We start from the raw sequence: 25621 nt of genomic DNA, 5'->3' as shown, positions 1-25621 counted from the left end.
GGTTCATTCCTAATTGAGACCATGCTTTTATAGACTGACAGAAAGTTTCTCAAAGCAATGAATGTAAAATTCTGCTCCTGTATCTCAAGGGTGCTGTTTTACATAAATATGCATATGTATTTGCATACATGTTCCCCTTCCTGCAGAGATGGGTGGGTCACACTGCAAACAGTGCTGAAATACAAGCCCACTTGAACTGCTGGCAAGCACTGGAGTTATAGAAAGAAATGATGTGCAGCTATTTCATAAGCATTCACCCAGCAGATAAATATATATTTATGCATATGTATATTTTTCCCTGTAAAATACAAAAAATAGTCAATACAAGAGGGCATTCAAGGATGCCACAAGACGGCTGCACATGCCAGAAAAACAGTAGCAACTACAAACCAAGGATGCTCCAGGCGATGGTAATTTGTGACCCGGAGCCAGTGCACACTGGGACAGATGAAAACAACTTGCTCCAAAGCTGCTATTGGGGATCTGACATGTTTATCTATTCGGCCCACATGGGGCTGTGTCTTCTAACACTGACAGCTCCTGCAGGTTGGCATCTTTTCAAAAGCTTGTCAGGCCTTGATAGCATTCCTATTCCCGCGGAGCTGGGCGGGTCGTGCTGCGGATCACACCGTGATAATCGCGCTGACATGTAACCCCGCGTGCACTGTTAGCACAGCCACAGAAAGGGGCACCACTGCTCTGCAGATATTTACCCACTGTTTACCCAGCTGACAACATTTTGTATTTCCTATTTATTTAGCTAAAGGAGTAAAATAGAAAAGGCTTTAAGCAAACTCATGAGAAAATCTGATGTACTAAAGTAATGCTTCCAGCAGGATCCTAGAGTCTGATGTTCCTACAGAATTTCTTCTCCAGCTTTCCAGTCTCTCATACTACTAAAAATCCTTTTGTTTTACACAGCACTTCTGGTGGTGATGGCACAGAGGCCTTCAGCAGAACTGCTTTCTTTCACTGATCATCTTTATTTTACTCATAGGAAGAAATCACAATTCTTCCAGTTTGCAAACAGCTTGCAGAATTTGTCAGGCATTCAAGGATCTTTCAAAAAAAGACTATGGCACTTGATAATGCCGCTCTTGCAACAGGAGCTAAAGGCTTCTGTACAGGAAAACTTCAGAGAAAATATATCCCTGCTACAGAAAGATGATTATCCGTTGCTAAACTTTATATATTTATTGGCTATAATCACTTTAGCTTTCTGCATTTGCCTGTCATTCTGGGAGACTTGCTTATTACACTGTGGTACTTACTGTTGTTTTATAATGAGGTTTGCAAGCACTGGAAACCGGACAGACTTTTTTTTAAGCTGCCTGCTAAGGAAGTTTTCAACCTATTACACAATAAATTGAATAACAACTACAATGATTTAAGAAATTGGGACTCCAGCAGAACTATTGATTTATTTCATAAGGAAAAATACACCAGGAAATAAAGCCTTAACTTAATATATGTAAGTCGAATTAACTAATTTAGGTAAATAAATAGGTTTTAAAAAGGAAGTTATCAAATTATATATACGTATACATTAGAGAAGGGAGCAGGACTTTGGATGCCTCTTTGGATACTATTCCAGAAATGTCTTAATACAGAGCTTCAGACTCTAAAATATAATCTTGCCAAGTAATTATATCCACATATGACAATAAATTGTTGGGGATTCTGACTTGGCTTTTGGAGGTATCAGTAGCTCCTAACAAAACAAATATCTGAAATTGAGAGCCTTATTAAAATAAGATGAATCTACCCAGCACAGAGCATTCTAAAGTTAATGTTTAGCTTTGTTTTAAAGAAAGGAAACCCTAAACTATGAATAATCTTGCATTCTAGTCTCAAAGTTGTTATACCTTTCTTGCCCCCTCAGCTTGCTTTTAACACTCCTTCCTCAAAGTCATTAATAAACACATCATTTACAGGCAGAAACTTATTATTCTAATCAATTTCTACTCATTTTAGTGGCTGTGTATAAGCAGATTATTTTTTCCAGACGACTCATACTCCAGAGGAGTACAAAGGACACACTTCAGACCCTTGTAGTCCCAACATGTGTGGTTTCCTCACGCTGGGAAAGCCTGGAAGGGAGCCGCCTGGCCCGGCGCCAACCCAAACTCCGGTCAGTCTAAACACAGCACCGGCAAATGCTACTTTCTGACACTTCCCTGCTACTGTAGAGTATCCTCTAGCATCCTCCTCAGCACTGAGATTTACACACAGTTCCTCAGGCTACTTCCTTCATCTCATCCCTTCCCTCCACTGACAAGATTCAACCAGCCAAGCGCAGTGGAATCAAAGAGAAACACTTGTGTGATGCTGCCTTGTGTTACCTGGGCATTTATGCAAGAAGATACGTTTATGATGTTGTTGAATGCCCATGGAGGCCTTGGAAATCATCACACCAGGATGCTCTGCAAGGCTTCTCAAATCAGCTCTTCCCACTTAGATATATTCTGCCTCATGTGTTTTTTTCCTAAGCAGTTAAATATTATCTGAATAGTTAAACTGTTATTAGTTTACCACTAAAAGAAGTAGAAGTATTTGAACCTGCACACATATTTAGTCTAGATATGCAAGTGGTTAGGAATTTTATTCTCTCCTTTCAGGTTACCACAGATATGTAAGCATACATTCTCCATTCATCCTAGGAAATGCAAATTTTCCTTCCAAATACAGAGTCTTTTCTCTGTAACATCTATACCACTGTCTGACTGCAGGTTAGTTCTCCTGGCTCTGTGTTCTGCTCTTCTTGGAAAGCACCAGGTCCACAATGATCAGTGGGGGCTTGGCCAAAGGCAAAATGTCACCAGCTTGGACTGAGGGGTGGCTCACACAGGGTGCTGCCAACCCCAGCAAGGTCTGGGCTCATAAAGCCCCACTGAACATAATGGGAAGTGACAGCACTCAGCATCTCTCAGCAGGCAAGCAGCATCCCACAGGAACAGAAGTCTGCTATTCACACAAACAAAACTTGTTTTGTACAGAAAGCCTACACCAAAAAATCAATTTGTAGTCTGAAAATTTGCAATTATAATTAGCAGTGCTGTTATTAATGCAATATCCTGAGGGGGTGGTGGATTTTGAGTCAGTTACTGAGATGACAGAAGCAAGCTAAGTGCTTGATAAAGCATCCCAGGAAGAAATTTCCTGAAATACTTAGAATCTGAGTTTTACAAAAACTGGCATGTGCAGCATTGCTGAAGTCAAGATAAGGAACAAGATATTCTGCCTGGTACTGTATCTCTTCTGTACAACGACAGCAAGTGCTGCTCTCAAACATGTGGGCAAAATAGTCTCTTGTTCCACCTGTTCAGACCCTGCCTGCAATCGCATTAATTCAGGGTCAGTTACCTCTTCAGAGCTGGCAGTAGAACACAGTAATTTAAACCCCCCCTCTGGTGCCTAAAGAAAATACCAAACACAGCTGAGAATTCAAATTTTCTTCATATCTGGAAAAGCAGGAAACCAGTTTTCATGTGTTCCCGTGCAAGCATCTGGTTTTCACTCGTAGCAGTCAACTGAGCTTACAAAAGCTCCAGTTCACCATGTCTGCTAGAAATATTGAAAGCTAAATTGTCATCTTATTATCTCAATTTAACACATTGTCACTGGGCACAGGCAAGGGACTACAGCAGATCCCAGTGGAAGCTTTTCCTATCACTAGCAATTCTAGATATTAACAGAAATGCTAAAATTGCCACTTACATTTTGCTATAATTTAAACCATCCAAACTGCTTCTGCTCTGTTCAGTATTACACTAAAGCAATCCCAGTGATGCCAGGAAGCAATGAAAGAGCTGTCTTCAGTTATTTCCTTCCAAATGCTTTTAAATGGGGAGGGTAACCATGACCAGAAGAGTTGAGAAGTGAACACTCTGAGCTACATTTTTCCTGTTTGCTGATATTTTGATGCTACTTTCATGCATTACAGGGCTCTTCCACATAGCTAATCTCTTGCAGGTCATCAGTCACACAGGAGATCATATAGCATGAGAAATTCAATTGATTCAAGATAATATGTATAACTGTGGGAGGTGAGATTATCAAATCTTGGTAAATTGCATTGCACAATAATATGCAGTTACCCAGTGAAGAAATAAATAAATAAATAGAAAATCCAAAACAAAACAAACAAAAAAGGAATTTAACAAAATTTAACTTCGGATGTAATCTCTGTGGAAAGCACACTGACCTTTTTTACATTTTTATTTACATCAACCAAGTTGAGCTGGAAGATGTGGTCCTTTGTTCCAACCAGCAGCCGGCCCCTCTCCTCATCTAGCAGCAGGGTTCGAAAATCAAGCCCCTCTGTTGAGCCCAGGAATGGGATGCAGCTGTTTGAAAGCAGCAAGTCTGTGGGAAAACGAAGAAAATCTTTATAATCCAAATGTTTATATATGACTCATCAGTGTCTTTTATAAATACATGCAACCAGCATGGAGTATACCAGCAAGATAAGTGCAGTCTTGGAGCATGTCTTTCCAGAGTCATAATACAGTTCCCATTAACTTTGGGGTTCTCTGGAGTTTTTTTTTTACTTCCAAATTTGGTAATATTTACATTCACAAAATATTTTTCTATGTAAAATTTTCTTAATAAACTATCTGTATGGCATAGAAGAATTAGAAATTCAACCTAAATTAGAAACCACGAAAGACAGATCTTTGCATAATGTGTGCTATATCTTTCATTCTAAGAAAACTAATTAGGTTTATATTATCATACTCATGGATACACATACTCAAGGATCAATACGTCACCATATTTGGTGCTCCAAATATAAAGCAGCAAAGAAGGTCAATGCCAGCCAAGAATAATTAGCAGCAGGAAATAGTGGGTAGGCACATTTGAAGATCATCCGCTCAACTCCCTCAGTATGAGGAGGAACATCTTTCACTAGATCAGCTTGGTCAAAGCCCCACCTAACATGGCCATGAACACTTCCAGGGATGGGGCATCCACAACTTCTCTGGGCAACCTGCACCAGTTTCTCACCACTCTCATAATAGAAAATGTCTTTCTTATATCCAGTTTCTATCTACTCTCTTTCAGTTTAAAATTATTGCCCATTGTCCTGTCACTAAAGGCTTTGGTAAAAAGTCCTCACTCGTCTTTTTTACAAGCCCCCTTTATAAACTGAAAAGCTACAATAAGGTCTCCTCAGACCCATCTTGCCTCCTGGTGGAACAACCCCAAACCTCTCAGCCTGTCCGTATATGGAAGGTGTTACAGCCCTCTGACCATTACCAGGGCTCTTCTCAAAATTCATTCCAAGGTTCTTGTCTTTCTTGAACTGGCTGACCCAGAACTGAATGTAGGAGTGCAGGTGGGATCTCACCAGAGCAGACTGCAGAGGCAGAATCCACCCCCTCTACCTGCTGAACACACTTTTTGTGGTACAGCCCAGGGTACAGCTGGCTTTGCAGGCTGTGAGCACACACTGCTGGCTCAAATCCATTTTTTATTCATTTACCAGTATCCCCAAGTCCTTCTCTTCAGGGCTGCACTCAACTTATTCATCACACAATCTATCCATCATTTAGTCTGTGTTGATATCAAGGATTGCCCTGACCCAAGTGTAGGATCTTGGACTTGGTATTGTGGAACTTCACATTGCTTACAGAGGCCTCCGTCTCCAGCCAATCAAGGGATCTTCAATGATAATTTATTCCAATTCAGTGAGGATGGTGTAGTAAGGGGAATATCCAGTAAGGGTAAAATCTAGCAACACCTCTAAGATCCCTATTAAAATAAAAAATTTGACACTAAAGTTTTACTGTGAATTAACAGTAGCTTCAAATCTCTTTAAAAACGTAATTAGGAAAAAGAAATGCTCTATGAAACTAATGAAAGAATCTATAAAGCTGCAAAAAAGCTAAAGGGCTGTAAAATAAAAATTCTGTAACATTCTGCCTAATAAATACTCTGTGGACGTAATTCTGGATGAGGACACAAACAACATATAGAAAAGAGCACAAGCATAGTTAGGTCTTGTTGGGTAGTTATGACTTTGGGGAAAAGAAAATAAACATGTGAATCAGTTCTTCCACAAGCAAACTCTCCAAGCTAAATTATTTGGAAATCATCAGACAGAAAGGCAAATCCTGTATTTAACTGAACATAAAATTCAGGATATTTCCACCTTCCTGGCACTGGATGGACAATGTAGCATTCCTGCTAGAAAAGCCAGACTTACTGCGAAAGTCATTTGCACATCCTGATCATGATGAAAATTAGGGTCAGTGTTTTGGAGAAAAAGTCCTGAATGAAATAAAGGGAAAAAAAACCCCACCCAAACATTCTTCTCAAAGGTCTCTCACAAACCATGTCACAGGGAAAAAAGTTCTGGTGCTAAAACAGCACTCTGGGAGGAAAAATATTTTATCATTACTAATCTGACTAACTGGAATATAATTATGACAGTTATTTTTTGGCTCAGTCACTTCTACTTAAATTTGTGTGCATTTGTCTGGCTCAGTGCAGGGTGTTGTTAAGGCACAATCTGAAAACAAATTGTCGTGTATTGCAACTCCTATTCCCCTAGGTGAGATTTATCTGGCAGTTCTTAAGAAAAAAAAAGCCTGCTTCACACTGAAAAATTATATCCAATGCTGGGCACTACACCGCTCTACATCAGCACTGTCCTTTCTCTCATATCTTCTGTGAAGACAAAGATGTCAGGGTTTGTTTTCTAAACTAGTAACACTTTAAAAGATTGGTTTATTAATTGCCAGCAAGATCATTTAGGAACAGCTTATGGTTAACATGGTACTATAAAAACCTCAGTCTTCACCTGCAGGACACAAGTAACTAACACACAGAATATGAGGGAAAATTCCTTCCCATCTGCAGCCACAGGAATTTGATCAAGGAATGATAAATTATATGCTTGTGCAAATAAAAGCATGGGCCTTTGCAAAAGTGTCAATTACAAAAATATGTGGATTTGATTCTACACATACATGAAGGATTATGACTGAGACTTCTCTCTATTTCCCATTTCCTTCTTATTTGAAAGGAGTGATCTCTGAAGAAACCATTCCAAATGGACATTTCTCATCTGTTGTTTAACAGTTCTACAATTTCTCAGTAAGAAAACCCCACCTAGAAGAGCTACAACACTGAGGGAAAATGCTGCCTCATGACTGAAATGCCCAAGTGGGAGTGAGCCCTGTCTGATGCCTCATACAATCATTTATTTCACTATATCATAAGGAAAACATCCGTAAAATATTCCAGATTGAAATGACAACACAGCACACTCCTTTCTTACTGACACAAATGACAACACAAGCTGCAAAGCAGTGAAGAATCAGGTTTGGCCAGTCATTTACTATTGAAAACAGCTTGGAAGTAAGACTCTGAGCATGACCATTGATAAGACTGTAACTGTAACATGACCTAATAAAACTTCACAAGTAAACATTAACAGAGGGTTGATTAAATTGCAGCCAAATTAATCACCGTTCTCACTCCATAAAACAACACAATCCAATCTTATGTGTTGAAATTTCCCTTCACAATGAGGCATATTTACTATCACCAAGGACATTACATTGGAAAAATTTACTGTGAAAAGCTCATTTCCCAATGATTTTCAAGCTTAGAGCAAGCTGTCAATTTGAATCACTGCATCTCTCTAGCCTGGCTAACACAGAAACAGCATTCTCACAAGGCACAGTAACAAAGTTAGTTACAGGGATGGTCTTTCATGAGTACATGTTCAGCACTCAGTTTTATAGTCTCTATTTGCTGTTTTCCTCAAAATTAAATAGTTTTTTCCAGCTTGGTGATTAAATAAGCATCCAGCTAACTCCCCTTCTGGGTTAATATTTCACTGCTGAGTGGTAGAAGCTGGAATAGTGACTGGATTTTATTCATTTACAACAGTATCTCAGTGGACTTGGCTTACAACAGCATGATCATTGCTTACTTAAAAAATCTCCAGCAGCAGAGCCACAGCAAAAAAGCTTCCAAAGGAAAAATGCCATTCTGTTCTGATAATAAGTATTTGCATTTATAAAACATATTTAGACTGCTTAGCATGAAGTCACATGTGTGGTGACCATGCTACCATTCCTCAACTTCAGCACCGTATAAGAATGCAGCAATGTAGAACCAACTTGGCTGAGACACAGAATTTCCTTTGTGACCAGTTACAGACTTTTTTAATGACAAGCCACCCCAAAATTAGCAGAAAGGGAATATCTCAACGTCTTTCAAAACAGTTACACCTAATGACACCTTTGAAGGCCTCTGAAATTTAACGTCATATAATTTTCATATACAGCACAAAAGAGTGGTCGCCTCACTTTCCTTTAGGCAGGAACAAGCCCTTTCTCATGTTGGAGAGTACACATTAAGATTTACATGGGCATTGTAGAAATTCTCAACCAAACTTTTGAGATAAACTATTTCTAGCATAACTGCAGCAATTTATCCGATTCCTAAGGTATTCTAAAATTGACCAGTTGACCCCAGATGTATTGGTACAAAGGCAAAGACAATAAATACTTCCAAACTACTATGAATGTTACCATGTACTGCAAGAAGTAAATTATATTTTGTTTAGCTGCATCTCACCATGGGCAAAGCTGTGCATGCAAAGTGGCCCTCATTGCTATAAAATATTACATAGGCCTGGTGGAAAAGGTTGTATTTGCAGATCAGCAGGGCCGCTCCAAAAGGACAGAGACAACCAGGAATAGAGAAAACATGACTTTCTGCTATCACAATTTTGTGTCAAAACCTTGGTTATGAGAAAAGAAAAAAAGAAGTTTTAAACGACATGTTTTGCAGTTAGGGACTTCTCTGTCTTCCTCTTTTTGGACTGAATTGTTCCCCGGGAGTGTATAGAAGCGACTCTGTAAAGAAAACTTTCCCAATGATTCCTAAAAAATTCAGTAGTACTCTGCTGCATAATTTCAGGCACTTCAGGGCATTTTTAATTCAAGCTTTGAGCATTTCTATGGGAATTCTTGAGAGACCACATACTTAATATATCCAACATCTCTGATTGCAAAAAGTCTTTATTTCAGATAGGGGTAGAGGAAGGACATCCTCTAAGATACGAGGATTAAATAGAAAGAATGACACATTTCAAGCAATTTGAGAAACATCTCTTTTTATTAATTTTTCAAACACAGATATGTTTGAAAACAGACAAGTCACTACAGAAGGATAAATTTTACAAAACTAAGGGTAATTTTACAAAACTGACTACACTAAAGGGCCTCTGGAAGGAACACTAATAAACAAGTCTAATTAAAGCTACAGTTACAACTACAAATAAAGCTACAATTACAGTTACAACTACAACAAAAGCTACAGCTAAAGCTACAACGACAGCTACAGCTACAACAACAGCTACAGCCACAACAACAGCTATAACTACAACTAGAACTACAGCTATAACTAAATAACTACATTAAAATCCTAACAGGTTGCTGTCTTCAAGGTGTTCCAAGCAACCTCTATCGGCTTCACAGTCTTCCATGAGGATGTGCAGGTGGAGCCAGTTTCTGGAAGGTGAAGGACAAGGCTACTCCAAGATGTGTCTGCACAATGAATCCATGTGCTGCAGCATCTTCCTTCCGCAGGAGCAGGAAAGCAGCTTCGGGATTGCCAGTGACAAATGCAACAATTGTGCAGAGTTCACGTGGCTGCCATCGGATGCGACCCCCCCAGCACAGCTCTGTGCAGGGAACTCCTCTCAGTGGCTGGAGAGCATCGTCCAGAGGCGAAATTGCAGCTGGCCGTATGTTTGCATCACCTCCCTGTGGGTGGCTGGATCTCGGGCCATGTGCTCAAAGAGGTTGAGTGGCTCAACCCTTCATGCTGCCGGTGGCAAGCTGATCTCTGCAGGAAGCCTCTCACTGCCTTGCACAAAGTGCTCCAGGCGTTCCAACTGTAGGCAGCGGTGCAGGTAGGCCATGACGTCCCACAGCCGCCGTTCAAATTCCCTCCTGCGCCACTGGGACAGCGGTACTGTGGTCAGCACGTGCATGACCACAGTCTTCCAGGTAGAGCAGGAAAACCCTGTACCCCTCAGGATGAAGGTGAAGACCTGCAGGCATTTCAGGTGCAAGCTCTGACATGGCAGCTGCCTGGCGATGTGCTGGAAGAATTTCGCCTCTGCCACAGCGTACGTCTCAGGCCACGTTGTGCTTGTGATGATGTTGGCCTCGGCAGGCTGACTGCTCACAAAGTTGATGGAGCCACCTTTCTGGGCCTCTGTGGGCTGGCTGATAACAAGGATGTCAGAGTCCCCTTGGCACACCCCAAAGAGCATCTCCACCATCAGGCTCTTCTTGCCTTTGCCTAACTGGAATTGGACCGGCTGCAGGGCTGAAACGCCAAGTGCCATGAGTACGACTGAGGCACATGGAGCCACGAGCTCCATGTGGAACTTGGTGGAACTTGTGGGAGGTCCTCTCCATGTCCAGGTAAGAGCTGGTGCAGAGTGTCTCCAGGAGGCTGCGCTTCTGCTTACACCACAGCTCTTCCTGTGAGTGGTGCAGGAAGCACAACAGCTTCTCGCCCAGCTGCTCCCTCCCAAATGTGCACACCAGCTCCACACGGACACTGAAGGTCCTTGCTGCCATCTGCCCTGCGTTGTTCAGCTCTAGGTGGAAGGCATGCCCTGGTGGGGGATTCAGTGGGACCAGCACACGGTACACCCCATCCCACTCGCGGGGACTCCAACCCTCAAAGGCACTGCCCACTCCGATGGCTTCTTGAGGCACTGGGTAGAAACTATTGCTCACCCTGTCCACAAAGACACGCCTAAAGATCTCCATCAGCTCAGCTGTCACTGAGCAACCTCTCTCCAGGTCCTCCATAGGCCACTCTATGCAATCCACAAAAAGGATGGCTCCCTCATTCCCAGCATCTCAGGTGTCTTCTCCGTTTTCAGTTCCACCACTGCCACTTTCTTCCTTGTCACCATCACTGTCTTCTTTTTCACTGGCAGCCACATTACCTTGCTCATCTTCTTTTCTATCCTCCTTCTTGTTTTCCTCCACATTCACATCACCTTGTTCTTCAACCTTGCTTCTATCATTACCATCTTCTTCTATAACTTCCTTATTTTCTTCCTCATTTTCACCAAAGGCACTAAGGGCTGCTTCATTCCCACGTTCACCACTATCTTCCTGCCCAGTGCAATCCCTGCTTCTCTGTTCACTGACATCACTGCTTTCCTGCACCTTCACATCCGTGTATTCTTCCCGTCTATTTACGTTGTACTCACCTTCATTTACATCCTCATTGTTGCCTGCCTTCATATTTGCGCCATTGGTGTTTTCTTCATTTCCATCTCCTTCTTCCTTTCCAGCATCCTTGTCTTGCTCAACCTGTACATCCTTGTTTTCTCCTACATCTACTTCATCCAGGTCTTCTGCATTTTCAGCAATGTTGCCAGGTTCTCCTTCAGTTCCTTCAACAGTAGTATCTCCTGGCACATTCCCATCATTCCACCTTTCATCTTTCTTTAAGTCATGGCCGTTGTCATAGTAAGCATCGCTGTCTTCCTTCACCTTCATGTCACCATTCCCTTAAATGGCATCATCTTCTTCATCTGCAGCCACAGGACTGCCTTCTCTGTCACTTCCACTGCTGCTATAATCAGCCTCTGCACTCATATCAGTGTCTTCTCCATCTTCCCCTAAATCAACATTGTCATCTTCCTCTTCTGTTTCTCCATCGTCGTCTCCCAAGATGTTGCCGCTGCTGCTGGCCTCATGGCTCCTTCTCCTGCAGCTAAAGCACAGGCCCAAGAGGAGCAGGACTCCAGCAAGAGCCCAGAATGGCCACTGCTGCAGGGCACCAAAGAGCATGGCTCCCCAGCCCTCGGCCAAGGGCCCCTGCTCCAGCTCCTGCAGCAGCCGAGCCATCTCGTGGTCCAGCAGCTCCTGACGCTCCTGCATTCGCCAGTGCGTGGCCTCATCCAACCCATCCCCAGCCGGCTGGGGATGGATCAGGCTTTGCACGAGCACGAAGATCAATGATAGTAAAGCCATGGTCCGCAGGAGGACACACAGAAAGGGTTCAGTGGGGCCGGAATGGAGACAGACAATGGGGGTCAGCAGCCACAGGGATGTGGCGGCAGGAGGGAGAGGGCCCCTGGCAGCTGGCAGGCGCGAGGCCTGCACCGCTGCTGCCCAGCAAGCGCCGCGCCCTCAGCAAGGCGCTCCCGCCGGGCGCTGGGCCCTGGGTGCGGGGACAGAACGCACGGCCCGGTAGTGGAGCCTCTGCCCCAGCCCTCCTCCACCCCAGTCCTCCTCCTGCTCTGTCTCCTCGCTGCTGTGCACTCACCGCTCGCCCAGGCTCTACTGGGGCAGCAGCACGCGCTGTGGCCTTTTATAGTTGCCCCCATTGTGACGCGGCCCTGGTGCTGTCACAGAACCCAGAGCGCATCACCCAGCCCTGCCCGCTGTCCCCAGCCCGGTCAGGAAACTCATCATGGCCCTGGGCACCCAAAGCCCCAAGAGACACCAAGTGCAGACCCATCACTCGGGAACCTGGGAACCCCAGAGCTTCCCTTGACAAAGCAGGCACAAGTGTCCTCACACACAACTCTTGTCAAATATAAATTTGGGTGACATGACCCATGGATGTTCTCGGTATACAAGTGTAGGCTTTTATTTCATACTGGTGGGGGACATTTTTTATTATTAGTATTTATACTTATTACTTTTGGGGCAGGATGTCACGTAGGCTAATGCCCTGTTACAGATTTAGTGATAAATCTTTCTGAAAGAAATCCAGGTTGCTTGGATGATGCAGCGGAAGATTTAATACCATCCTAGAAAGACCAAAAAGTTTAATTACAAAATTGTGGTGCCTTCAATAACCTCTTAGCTCTCAAACTCTAAGGTTCAACACCATGCAAAATTCTGGTATAACCAGGATTTTGTTGAGAAAGTAGAATGTCTGGTTTTTGAAATTTGTGCAAAGATGTACTTCTGTCACTCCCACCATCTTCTAAATTGTCTCCCTCAAACAGAGTTAGCCAATCTCTCTGACTGATAAAGGAACTTCTGTCTCTTTCTGCTATCTCTTTGTGTATTTATCTCCAAAGGACTGTGAGTACAGGAGAGATTATACTCCTCAACCATTCTTTGGGGAACTCATCTATAAATAGAACTGCAGAAATGGGGAGGGAGGAAAGGGAAACAGGATGTGACTTGAGTACCTGCATAGTGACCACAGATGTCCACTGCTAGACAGACACTGGTGTCAGGCAGATCATGCCCTCTCATTAGTGCTCAGAAGGAGAACAATGTTGGGATTTCTGAAACTGCTCTGAATTGGATCTGCTTAACAGATGTCATTAGTAAAATCAGTCAAAGAGTTTTGAACTATCTTCCAAGCTGATGCCACTTATCACGTATCTTCTCTCGTTCTTCTAAGGAGACTGGTTTTGATGTTATCCCATCCTTCTTTCTACAAGGAAGAAAAAATTCTTCACTCTTTCAGTTTTGTTTCCTCTCATTTTCCAAGATTTAATAAAGTGAACACTCAGCAGAACAGTTCTGTATTTTTTGAACACAATTCTTCTTTTATCCAATTGAGGCCCTTCTGTGACCATGAAAACACAAAAACTGTTGTGAAGTACAGTTTATACTTAAGAGGCTGATATGGGTCAGTTCTCCAAGGTTATTCTTAGTTCAACTGCTATGTAAACTGTTGATGTCAGTGACTGGAAGCTGTTCTCCAGGACATTATATATATGATAATTATATGACAGAAAATACAACATATAGTTGGATCTGACCTTCAAGTTCTCTAGCTTAAAAAAAGAAAAAAAATGTCTGTAAGAAATTTGCTGGTTTTCCTATTACTAAATGCCTTCAGATTTATATTTAGCTTACTGCACATACAAGAGACTTTCCTTGAATGGACAGCAGTGCCCATCCATTGTCAAGCTGGGGTATATTTTAAGTCTCAATGATCACTGCCTCCAGAAAGCATTTTTGAGACAAAGCAGGCAAAGTATTTTGTGTAACTATACAATCCTCCAGCAGCAGGATCTTCACTCTCACATAAACACTTCATGTTTTTTTCACAAAGGAATCTGAGATAGATTTTTCTGAGAAATAACAAACCATCAAAAATTAATTAAATAACAAACAAGAGGAAAACACCACTTCCTCAGTCACCACGTTTTCCTTGATTTTTATAAGCATTCAGATTTACAGCTGCTGGTACTACCAGAGGAGCAGGGTTTTTTCTAGTTTTACTTTCTCTTCCAACAGAACAAGCACAGCTGCAAGATGCAAACTCATTTCTAGGCTCTCTTATATATCCACATTCCAACCAGTCATAGTTGCACAACATCCCATCAGGGTACTGGGATTACTGCAGTGTCACAGACAGTTTAAGTGAGGTTCAAGGAGCTGTACAGTTTTAACTATGTTTTATATGGATAATTAAATGATGCATGACATGGAAATAAGCCAGCTGTACTGAAACTTAACAAACTAACTGCTCTGATGCAACAGTCAAGCATCTCATAATTTATAAAATGTAACAGGTTTAAAGCAAAAACAATGTAGAGAAAAGAATGCCTGACATTGTAAAGTAGCATGTTCAAAGGACCATTTTTGAACATTAAGCAAGTGTACTCATCCAGTCACATTTTCAAAAGAATTCCTGGCACCAAAATGCTCTCTGTTTGCTTTTTCACCATGTTTAAAGAATGGATCACTCTTAGGGGGAAGAAAATCCTGTGTGCAAACCACTGCATGAAACTAAACAATCCTTAAACGTGGCTAATTTCCATGTGGAGCTGATGATTTGGCACTGTCATCCTTCAGCAAAAGAGAAAGATCTGCCTGTCTTTAGTTTACTTCTGTAAGATGAAAAAGGTGAAGAGTGTGATTTTGATCTTGCTTCAGTTTACTTCAGTGGCCAAACACTTGCCATGACTTCAGTGGGTGTGAGACTGCATCTTAATTCATTCAATGTGGAGAAAACCAAATCAGCTGAGAATAATGCTCTTGTGTATTAGATTTAAATTACTACCAGAGTTGTTTTTAGCAGTGCTAAGCAAATCCTGTTTTAAAAGCCAAAGGTTACCTTCAGTCATGCTTATTCCTATGTATTGTGTCACAATGTAGGATTCCGGGTCCTCTGACCAAGTCACAAGTGTTTACAGCAAGCAAGGCTTGCTCTGGGGCATGGCCACATTCCCACATGGGAATGATGTATGTTTGTGGATGTCACTGGTGACAACATCCAAATCTGGGCTGAGGCATCCTCCTCAGCCAATAAACCAGGGTGCACACTTTTGTAAAATGAATGCATTCACTGAGAACAAAGACTATACTAACTAGGATGTCCATGAAAAGCAGCAAAGGAAATCAAATCAACGGGGTTACATTTGCAATTAGGAATCTGCATTTCTGCAGGGAAATGTTAGGATAGCTACAAATTTTAAAACATTCAATTTTTGTTTTCTTTTCCTTAGAAGGCAATCAACCTTCTGGTTTGGCTGTTCTCTACTCTTCCTTATAAAGTAGAACTTAAATGCTCAGAAAATATGTATGTAAGTACCTCTCAATTAATTAAAAAATATTACTCAGAAGATAGACAGAAACAAGACTATCTACACTGTATGAATTAAACATGTATAAATTAGGACACAGACCCTTCCATTCTTTAGTAAGGGATGCTCTCCTGCAAATTACATGAATGAATGAGACTGATACATGAAAATCTTCTGCATCTGCTCTAGAGGTTGGAATGAGGATGTTAAAAGAGGCAGACAAGGAGGATACTGAACATCACTTCTGTGCTTGAGGAGTTCTGCAGTTTGGATGAAGGTCACAGGTTATCTCCAGCTGCATAAAAATGAGTGATAAATATCCACTGTTTCTCTTAGACTGAAAGCAGTGTTAAACAAAGAGTATTAAAATAAGGAATATTACTCAAAAGTTATCCCCTGGTTTTCTAAAGACAGCAATCTTCTATTAGAAGACAGTTTGTCACCTCCTCCATATATTAAAGCTGTAACATAATAATAAAAGCAGCTCAAACTTGTAGAAGTATCTAAGATACATAGATTAAATAAGATCTATGCAGTGAGAGCACCCTAAAACATCACAAGAGCAGTGACAATTTCTGAGATAGTAATGACATGAACCAATATTTAAAAGTTAAGTGAAGAAGATAATTTTTCAACTAATGGAAAATGTGGGAATAAAGGATAAGATATGTGATTAAAGATCATAGTGTATTAACAAAGGTGGAGAATGTCTTAATTTGATTCTGTATTATTTCAACATATTTCAATTGAATTATGTGTAGTTTTAGTTTTATACGTGCATGATTTTTTAAAACACATTTTTAGACTGGGGCACACAATAAAGGAAATCCATCATATGACATTGCATTGATCCCCACATCACTCACTGGAATATCTTGGCATTTCCAGCACAGATTCCCACTTAAGATGAAAACCCAGAGAAGATGAAAACCTGTAACTGGCATTAAGAGAAAGTCTAAGATTTTAATTGCTGTCTGAACACAAAGGAGCTGTGACATGCTGTGGTTTCTTGAAGCACTCCTGCAGTTACAGACGCATCTTTAACTACCCCACCCTCTCTCTCTTCCCCATCCACCACTGACTGATGCAGCTGGGAGATTCAGTAACTGTGGAGCAAAACCTTGCTTACTTTCAGCTCCCCTGCCCCAGCAAATGCTCAGCTCTTCTGGGAAGATGGGCCTATGCCATAAACACACTGGACCTGGAAGGGAATGAAACCTTCCCTTCAAAGACACGCACGTGACAAGGTTTTTGGAACTTCCTGGTGTTGCCATTTTTCGTCTGTTTTCCACAAAGAAGGGAAAGAACTCTGTATCCTCCTCCTCATGATATTTCAAGTCCTAATTCCAAAGAACAGAGATGCCAGGACTTGTCAGTGACATGACTAACAATTTTATGAGAACTGGCAAGACAGTTCATTTATCCTACATCTTACTCACAGAAACCATGGAATTATTTTGTCAGAAACACTTGGGGGAAGGAAGGTAGATTTAATTCTGACAAGTTTATTAAATATTCAGTACATCTGACATCCTGTTATCAACAACAAAAATATGATTTAATTATGATAAGCCATACTGGTATAATTTACAATACCTAAGTGTGAAAAAACAGCAGTGAGTATTTTCTTGTTCCATGTGGAAAAATACACACCTTCCACCCTCCCAAAAAAATAAGACACGACAAAATAAATTCTCATAATTCTCTTTCTTCTGGCTTTTCAGTTCCATCACAGCTCTCCAAATTAAGATTTATGTGCTATTTTGCATCTGTATCTGTTGTTGATTTTCCCCCCCTTCAGGGATATAGGTGGATAAGTTTGGACAGGAAACAGTATCCCTCAAGCCAAACTGAAAGGTTTATAAAGTTGCTAATAAAAGTTTGGGTCAGGGCCTAAATATCAATCATCTGCTCATTGTCTTTTCAAACGAGCTCAGGCATTTTCCCAACAGCTCCCAGCAGGTCTCTGCCACTATTTTAAACTAAGATTTCAGCCATTTCTTTTTTTCCTGTGTTGACCTCAATAATTTTTCTTTCTCCCCCTCTTTACCTGCCAAATGCATCCATCAAGATTTTGCCAAAGGCTATCTGCTTTTGAAGTTGAGAGGAATTCACTAATCGTGAGTGTCAAATCCACAATAAATGCCATTGCCATATGGTATATGCTGCTTTTGGGAATTATCTCAAAAGGCCTAGCTGTGAGAAGGCTGCCTGTATGTTAGGAGGGTTTTACTGCTAACTTTCATAACTCATGTCATGTCCTTCAGTTTCTGTATTCATTGGCTTCAATGAGTGCAACTGTTTCCTGAATTTATAAAAATGTTGTCAAGATCCCTTGATCTTGCTTCCTCCGTCTCTCTCACACAAACACATCCAAACACATCTACACACAGTGGAATAGCATGCACAGTGGCATGCAAATCTAGCAAAAGAGAAGCTTGTAAATAAATAGCATGTCATTCTGCTTACCCAATAAATTCCTCTGGGTGTTAAACTCATGATAAACATATCATAAGCCCTGATGAAGGCTTTACAGCCTGCCCCATCACACCATCCTGAGTGCAATTCTGCAACGCATAGGAAGACATAAGTTTGAAAAACAGAGCAGAAATAGCTCCCATAAGGGCAGGGTGCTGACATAGCTGAAACACAACTAACTGGAGAGCATTTGTTTTTCCTAAAGAAGACAAGCATCAGTGACACATCTCTGTGCCTATGGAGGTGTACTCTGCATTCAAAGCAACAAGAGATCTACCTTCTTTTAGAAATTGTCCACTAATACATAAATATGTCTGTGTTGAAACCCCTTAGATGGTACCATTCTCAACAAGAACTACACACAAGACTAATAAATTCCATAGAGAAACATGCTTTTGTGATCCAAACAGGCAAGGAGAAAGAAAACCACACATGAAGAGTTTAACATACCAACATAGTGATAGAAAAATAATTTCAAAAATAAATGTCAGCCCCCTTGAAACACTTGAGGCAGCTCTATCGACTTTCTCTGATGCTCCAGGAAGGTGTGAATGTCCTCCATGTCTCACATATCCCCACAAACCACATGGAAATGTCTCCAATGAACCTCAGAGTGTTTCAAGTACCGCTCCCCTCTAATTTATGTAGTCTGTTAATATCCTCTTGGAGCAAACAGAAATAATAGTTTAAAAAGACAATTATATTTCAGAAACATGTGCCTCTACATGACAAAAACTCCCCAGAATTTAATACTATCCCTAGGAATTTAATACTATCCCATCCATCCTTAAGGCTTCTATTATGTATTTCTGGGACTGTGTTCTGCTTTCCTGTTAAGTAATACAAATGAACTGCTGGCAACATCACATCAAAACAAAAGCAACACAATCAGAAAAAAATACTGAAAAGTTTACCTTTATAGGAAAGCTTCAGTCTTGGGATATTTTGTTTTGATGTTCCAGTGACTGGAAGGAACAGCATCACTAAAGACAGCAGGCTGCAGGCACGTGGCACTTGCGAAGCTCTCATTCTGCTCTCTTCTTCTGTATCTTTTTTTGCACCACAGTGAAATATCTCCCCACTTTTCAAACAACCCAAGTTTTATCTGGAAGAAAAAAAAGGAAAACATCTGTAGACCTGCGTTACTGCATAAATAATAATTCTGTAAGCAAGCCAGACCTATCTTTAAAGAGCAGCTAATTTAATTTCTTTCCTACAAAAGTATTTTTTTCTCCAGTACAAGTAAAAATGTTTTGTTTCTCTAATACTAAATTTACACATTTTGACATTGGGAAAATATGTAAACTTTTCAAACACCAGTGTCTAGCATAGCTAAAGTTCAAGCACAAATTAAATTAATGCACTATCCACAAAAAGAACATTTGCCATTCAAAAGTGACCACGCAACTTGTTAGTTCATACCAGTCCACTGGATAGCTTAATGTTTTATAACTCTTTTTATCTCAGTACTACAGCTATTTTATGTTTATGCTATGACTAGAATGAACTGTAATGTCTCAGATGCCATGGGGGTACAAGCAGAGTTAACAATGAGTACATACCCATCAAAACTTTCATAAATAAACTAAGAAAACTGGATAGAACAAGCAGTTGTGTTTAGTTTTAATAGAAAAAAAAGTCAATGCAGATGATGGATTTTAAAGTGCTTTCAGTATGATATTTCCAGCAGAATAACTGCAACTCATCCACCAAAATGTCCTATAAACTTTAATGAGTGTTTCAGGCTGGGGTCAACAGGCTGATATGAGATTTTGTTATCACAGTGTGCAACTAAGCCAGCTTTGCAGCACTTTTCACTTAATAAGTGTCATTCATATTCCATAAATCTTGAAGTGTTTTACAAATGAAAGTGATTATCACTGTCCTTATTTTCCCTATGCAAAAACAGAACCATAAAGCTGCGGTGAACCTATTTCCTCAAGGTCACACAGCACAGTAGTTGAAAAGAAAACAGCAACAGCAATCCTGGTATCCTTTGTACCCAGCTATCAAGGATCCCTTTTGCCCAATAACTCCACTTTTGCACATGAAATTATTTTAAATGGCATCTTGAATTCTGAAGGCAAAACTTGATGGTTAATAAATCACAGAGATCAGAGTATGAAAATACTTGTAAGACCAGATCCTTCCCTCCTGCAAGTGCATGATGCTAGAGGTCAAGGGAGGCAGCTGGTGAAATGACAAATATCAGTGTTTGAGTAATGCTGTAAAACCGAGGAGTAAAGAAATGTTATGGTTAGTCGAGAGATTAATGGCTTATGACTTGCCATGAAAATTCTTTTCTGAAAGGTACTGGAACTGCCTGATTAAAAGAGCAATGCTAGTGCCCACATCAGCCAGCACTTGCACAGACATCAAAGGAGAGGTTCCTTACAAGCCCATGAGAGATGCAGCACAGCTTGTGGCCCCTGGTCTGGCATTTGAGCTCCTGCAGCACTGGGTCAGGCAACTCTGAGCTGCAGCAGCACCCAGAATCAATTCAGCACCTCCTGATGCAGGCAGCTCATCCTTCCTGGAATGAAAGGATGGAAACAGTTCTCTCTGACAGAGGAAATCTCTCTCAGATGAAACGTGGGCTTTCTGAGCCTCCAGACCTTCTGTCAATAGTAAAAGGCAAGGAAGTGTGCAAGAAGAGCATGATGGTGAAAGACGAAGAGGGAAATAATTTGTAAAATGCCCAAAGCATAGCTTCTTTTGCAGAACACTGAGCTTCTTTCTTCTCAGTCCCCTCTTCAACACTCACATTGTGCATGAATGCACTGGTCTTGGCCAAGGGGAGTGCATGTTCATGAGATGACATGGAGAGAAGACAGACAAACATGAAATGCCTGCTTCATCTTTCCCTTCCCTTTATTACAGTATGAGATCCAAAGAGAAAGCCTTTACTTCTGTGCCAATACATCTATTTGAGGGTGGACCTCAAAGGACTGATGTGGATTAGAGTATCGTAGGGTTAAACTGCCTTTAAGAAATCTATTTAGGGGGAAGAAGGGGAAAACAAGGGGAGGGGAGGACGAGAAAGAATATATGAAGATGAGACACCAGCCCTGTTCATCTTCAGCAGGATGATAGTGACAAACCATACTTCAAAAAGAATCAATTAAGTAGGAGCCAGGCTCACTGCAAGTATGTTGAGAAGTCATAGCCTGAAGGCCTGGGCCTCAGCCAACAGGGAATTCACCAAAGGATTTGGGACTCATTTTCTTAAGGCAAATTACTATGAAGAATCAAGACTAATTTGACTAAAAAACTAGTTGTGTCAATGCACTGTCACTTGCTGAATTGATTGAGAATCAGCACCAAACTCGGGCCTTTGGCCATAGCTCACAACCTCACTTTTTCATCTAGGCTTTTTTTGCTAATGGGAACCTTCAGGGTTTTTTGGTATTTTTTTTTTCCCTTTTCCCTTTTATTTGAATAATGTCTGTGAAAAACCATTTGCTTTCACAAGGCGGTTAGTTTACACTGGAGGCAGCTGGGCTGTGAGCTTGAGCCAACCCTGTCCTGTCTTTAGATTCATTGCAATCTGGTCAGATTGTCACATATATTTTTAGTTTATGATGATCCTCTAATACAATTCCAGCTTCCACACAGAATCCTTCCAGCAGTCTAGCTCAGGTTAACGAACTTCAGGCCAACTAACTTGCCATTAATCTTTAGGAAATATCCTTCCTCTCTGTAACACATGCAATCTCAATCAGTGTCCTGCACTGAAAAGACCCACAGTCACACTGATCAGAAGCAAACAGTCCCAGGAACAGAAATAAAACATAAAACCTAAAAGCAAATTTGCGTCCCCTGTTCCTTCCTCCCCTCAAAACTAAGACAAATTTGGTCAGAGCAGGAAAACTTACTGGTTTGTTTAGTTCTTTGATACTTCAGCTAAGGACCAACACCTTCTAAAACTTCCTCACCATGAACAGATCCAAAATAAATGAGGAAAAAGAGTCTGAAAAGAAAAACGCTGAGGCTAAAGCTGCTTTTCCACCTTGGCTTCAGCTAGGAAATAGCACTGCACTGTGTTAATTATCACCTGCAAGACCGACCAGGGAAGGAAGCCATGCATACACCTCGCTGAAACGGGGGCATTTCCAGTGGAATAAAGGAGCTTTTATTTGCCCCACGTAGGGGCGGGAGGCACAAGGCTGAGAGGGGCGGAAAGCCTGGCTCCATCCTGCTCAGACCTCCCAGCGGGGCCCATAAATTGGGATTGGGCTGTGGGTTAAAGTGCCAGAAGACAGAAAGTGGAGCTGCACGTGCATTGCCATCCTGACAGAGAGAGGGGCCAGATCTGACTGGCACAAGTGCCATGTCACATCCCTAAAACGAGGTGTCACCTCCCCACAATCGGTCACATCTAGTGGAGACTATAAAACAGATTGCTCCGAAGCTACTGTCTGAAACAAGAAAACCTGGAGCCAATTTGCTAAACATAATTTATTCCAGGCCCTTTGTGGCAATAAACAGAGCTCTTCAGCCTTCTCAAACACACAGACAGTAAGGGGCTCTGTGCTTATGGGAGCTTTTTCAGATAGTTCAGCTCAAACCTATCTAAATGCAAAATCTTGCATTCACAAATACTGTGTAGTTTCCGACTTCCCCTGGCGTCACGAAGTCCAGAGCTGAAACGACTGTGACCCATCTGCAAACACGCTTTTTAAACAGTATTCATGAAACTCTCGGTTAATTCTGTTAAAAAAAGCCTTTATGGAATTGGAGGATAATTTCAAACCTGTTTCCAGCACTAGTTTTCCAAGGCCATTTTAAAATTCAGAATTTTATATTCCAATAAAGAGTTATGGCTCAGTTGTAGTGAATCTAATACCAATGTTGCAAATTGTGACCACTGAAAATCTAGAGCAACTTAGTCACTATGAGCTTACAAATTCATTATAAACCTAATGAGTAAGTCGCCTAGGCCATGTAGCTTCAATATGTAATTTTTATCACTGATGCAAGAGCTTTTCTTTCTTCTTCTCATCTATTCTTGTTTGACATCTTGGGGTTTTATTTTATTTTGGTCTATGGAGTCAGAAGAGAGCAAAATATGTCCCTTCCAGAAATCAACAAAATAGCATGAGTACCCTTGCAGACAAACATATTTATTTTAAAATATCTTTAAAAAAAAGATCTTTTTTAAAAAATCTTTAAATTATCTTGTAATGATTTAAAACTAATCAACTACAAGAATATGGGCCACTTTTACAGCACTTGCTCTACTGGAATCAGATGGGATACATCTCTCTGTTAAGGACAAAAGGTTTTTAGATCATGAACTGGCAGACCTTTAAACTAGGTCTGAAGGGGGAAGGGGATGTATCTGGGCTGTCTGGAAGCAGGTACAAGGATGGTAAGACTGTGTTAGGGGAGAAAATCAGTGGCCCAGCTGAGGTGCATGCATACCAATGAATGTAGCATGAGGTAACAAACAGGAGGAGCTGGAGGCCATGATGCAATAGTAGAACTATGATGCAGTCACCGTCACAGAAACATGCTGGGATGACTCACATAGTTGGAGCATTGCACTGGATGGCTACAAGCTCTTCAGAAGAGACAGAAAAGGGAGAAGAGGTGGAGGGGTGGCCCTTTATATTAGGGAGGTTTTGGATGTCATAGGTATTGAAACTAATGACGATGAAGTTGAGTCCCTATGGGTAAGAACTAAGGGGAAGGCCAACAAGGTCTGGTCTTTTTGTATAACCAGGTGACCCTCCTGGTGGACGCAGGAAAGGCTGTGAATGTTGTCTATTTAGACTTCAGTAAGGCCTTTGGCACTGTCTCCCACAGCATACTCCTGGAGAAGCCCACGGCTTGGACAGGAGCACTCTTTGCTGGGTTAGGAACTGGCTGGATGGCCGGGCCCAGAGAGTGATGGTGAATGGTGCCGCATCCAGCTGGCAGCCAGTCACCAGTGGTGTCCCTCAGGGGTCTGTACTGGGACCAGTTCTATTTAATATTTTTATAAATGACATGAATGAGGGCATGAAGTCTTTCATTAGTAAATTTGCAGATGACACTAAGCTGGGAGCGTGTGTTGATCTATTGGAAGGAAGGAGGGGTCTGCAGAGAGACTTAGATCAGTTGGATGGATGGGCAGAGTCCAAGGGCATGAAGTTTAATAAGTCTAAGTGCCATGTTCTACATTTTGGCCACAAAAATCCCCTACGCCATTACAAGATGGGGACAGTGTGGCTGGACAGTGCTCAGGAAAGGGACCTGGGGGTGCTGGTTGACAGCCGGTTGAATATGAGCCAAAAATGTGCCTTGGTGGCCAAGAAGGCCAATGGCATCCTGGCCTGCATTAGGAATTGCATGGCCAGCAGGAGCAGGGAAGTCATTCTTCCCCTGTACTCGGTGCTGGTGAGGGCACACCTGGAGTGCTGTGTCCAGTTCTGGGGCCCTCAGTTTAGGAAGGATGTTGAGATGCTTAAGCACATCCAGAAGAGGGCAACAAGGCTGGTGAGGGGCTTGGAACACAAGCCCTATGAGTGTAGCAGGCCCAGGGCCTGCAAGGCCTCCTTGGAGGTCAGAAGCCTGAGCCAGGAAATGCCAAGTCATCATGACCGGACCTTAGAAGCCCCTCTCTTCCGCCTTTCAGACCCTCCTTATCTCTCTGTAAGCCTATAGGTCACTTTTCCTTGACCTTTACTATTGGACAATTTCCAAAACTCCTGTAGAGTATAAAAACCCCTGATTCTGCCTGGTTCGGCAGAAGAGCTGTCCCTGAGAACCTTCGCGGAAGACCCTAATAAAGAATCCTGCAGAACCTCACACGGCCTTCTCCTCTCTCTCCCTGCATCTGCTTCTGTGGCACCTAGCAAGCTAAAGAGCTGAAATCCCTGAGCTGATAATCACTAAGAGCTGAAAATCACTATAGCTTGCTTAGGCTGCTGTGCTGAGCCTCCACTGAGCTATCCCAGCCTCAGCACCCCACTGGGCATCAGCCCAACTGGAAACTACCACGATATATGAGGAACATTTGAAGGAGCTGGGGTTGTTTAGCCTGGAGAAGAGGAGGCTTAGAGGTGACCTTATTGCTCTCTACAACTTCCTGAAGGGAGGCTGTAGACAGGCTGGGGTCAGTCTCTTCCACTGGGCAGCAACTGACAGAACAAGAGGACACAGTCTCAAGCTAGGTCAGGGAAGATATAGGTTGGATAGTAGGAAAAAAATTATTCTTTCACTGAACGAATAATAAAGTACTGGAATGCTCTTCCCAAGGAGGTGGTAGAATCACCATCAGTGAATGTGTTTGAAAAAAGACTGGACATGGCACTTGGTGGTATAGTCTACTTGAGGTGTTAGGGCATAGGTTGGACTCGATGATCTTAGAAGTCTCTTTCAACCTCATGATTCTGTGTTTCTGTGATTCTGTAATAAATAAAAATTACCCCACCTCCAATTCATATTTATTGAAATGTACATTATATCTTTATCATCTCTTTACTAAGACATAAATAAATATATATTTATTTAGATAGATTATTTTCTACTATTATAAGTAGAAAATATATATGCACACAAATTTAAAGCATATTATTTTACCTACAAGTATACAGA

At 41.6% G+C, this 25621-nt stretch overlaps 1 protein-coding gene, 1 long non-coding RNA gene and 1 pseudogene across 5 annotated transcripts in view; 1 reads left to right on the top strand and 2 right to left on the bottom strand.

Annotated features, from left to right (window-relative positions):
• The window catches only part of SEMA3D (semaphorin 3D), a 135754-nt gene that overhangs the window by 72796 nt on the left and 37337 nt on the right, over positions 1-25621 (bottom strand). For 3 of the 4 annotated variants that reach the window (XM_064421856.1, XM_064421858.1, XM_064421855.1), the window contains exons 2-3: positions 18955-19145; positions 4205-4365 (exon numbers count right to left, since the gene is read on the bottom strand). In XM_064421856.1, the coding sequence (XP_064277926.1) occupies positions 4205-4365; positions 18955-19069 (276 nt within the window). In that variant the 5' untranslated portion in view covers positions 19070-19145. Of the gene's footprint in view, positions 1-4204; positions 4366-18954; positions 19146-25091; positions 25147-25621 lie in introns of those variants that run through there. The other variant, XM_064421857.1, reaches the window with a different exon arrangement.
• LOC135301615 (inositol 1,4,5-trisphosphate receptor-interacting protein-like 1) lies at positions 9120-11555 on the bottom strand (annotated as a pseudogene).
• Positions 23594-24832, top strand: LOC135301617 (uncharacterized). The gene is made up of 2 exons (XR_010363391.1): positions 23594-23677; positions 23766-24832. It is a non-coding gene; the product is annotated as an uncharacterized LOC135301617 (long non-coding RNA).

Source organism: Passer domesticus, chromosome 5 (assembly GCF_036417665.1).
Source record: "Passer domesticus isolate bPasDom1 chromosome 5, bPasDom1.hap1, whole genome shotgun sequence".
NCBI lineage: Eukaryota > Metazoa > Chordata > Aves > Passeriformes > Passeridae > Passer > Passer domesticus.
This window is presented reverse-complemented; position numbering and strand designations above follow the sequence as displayed.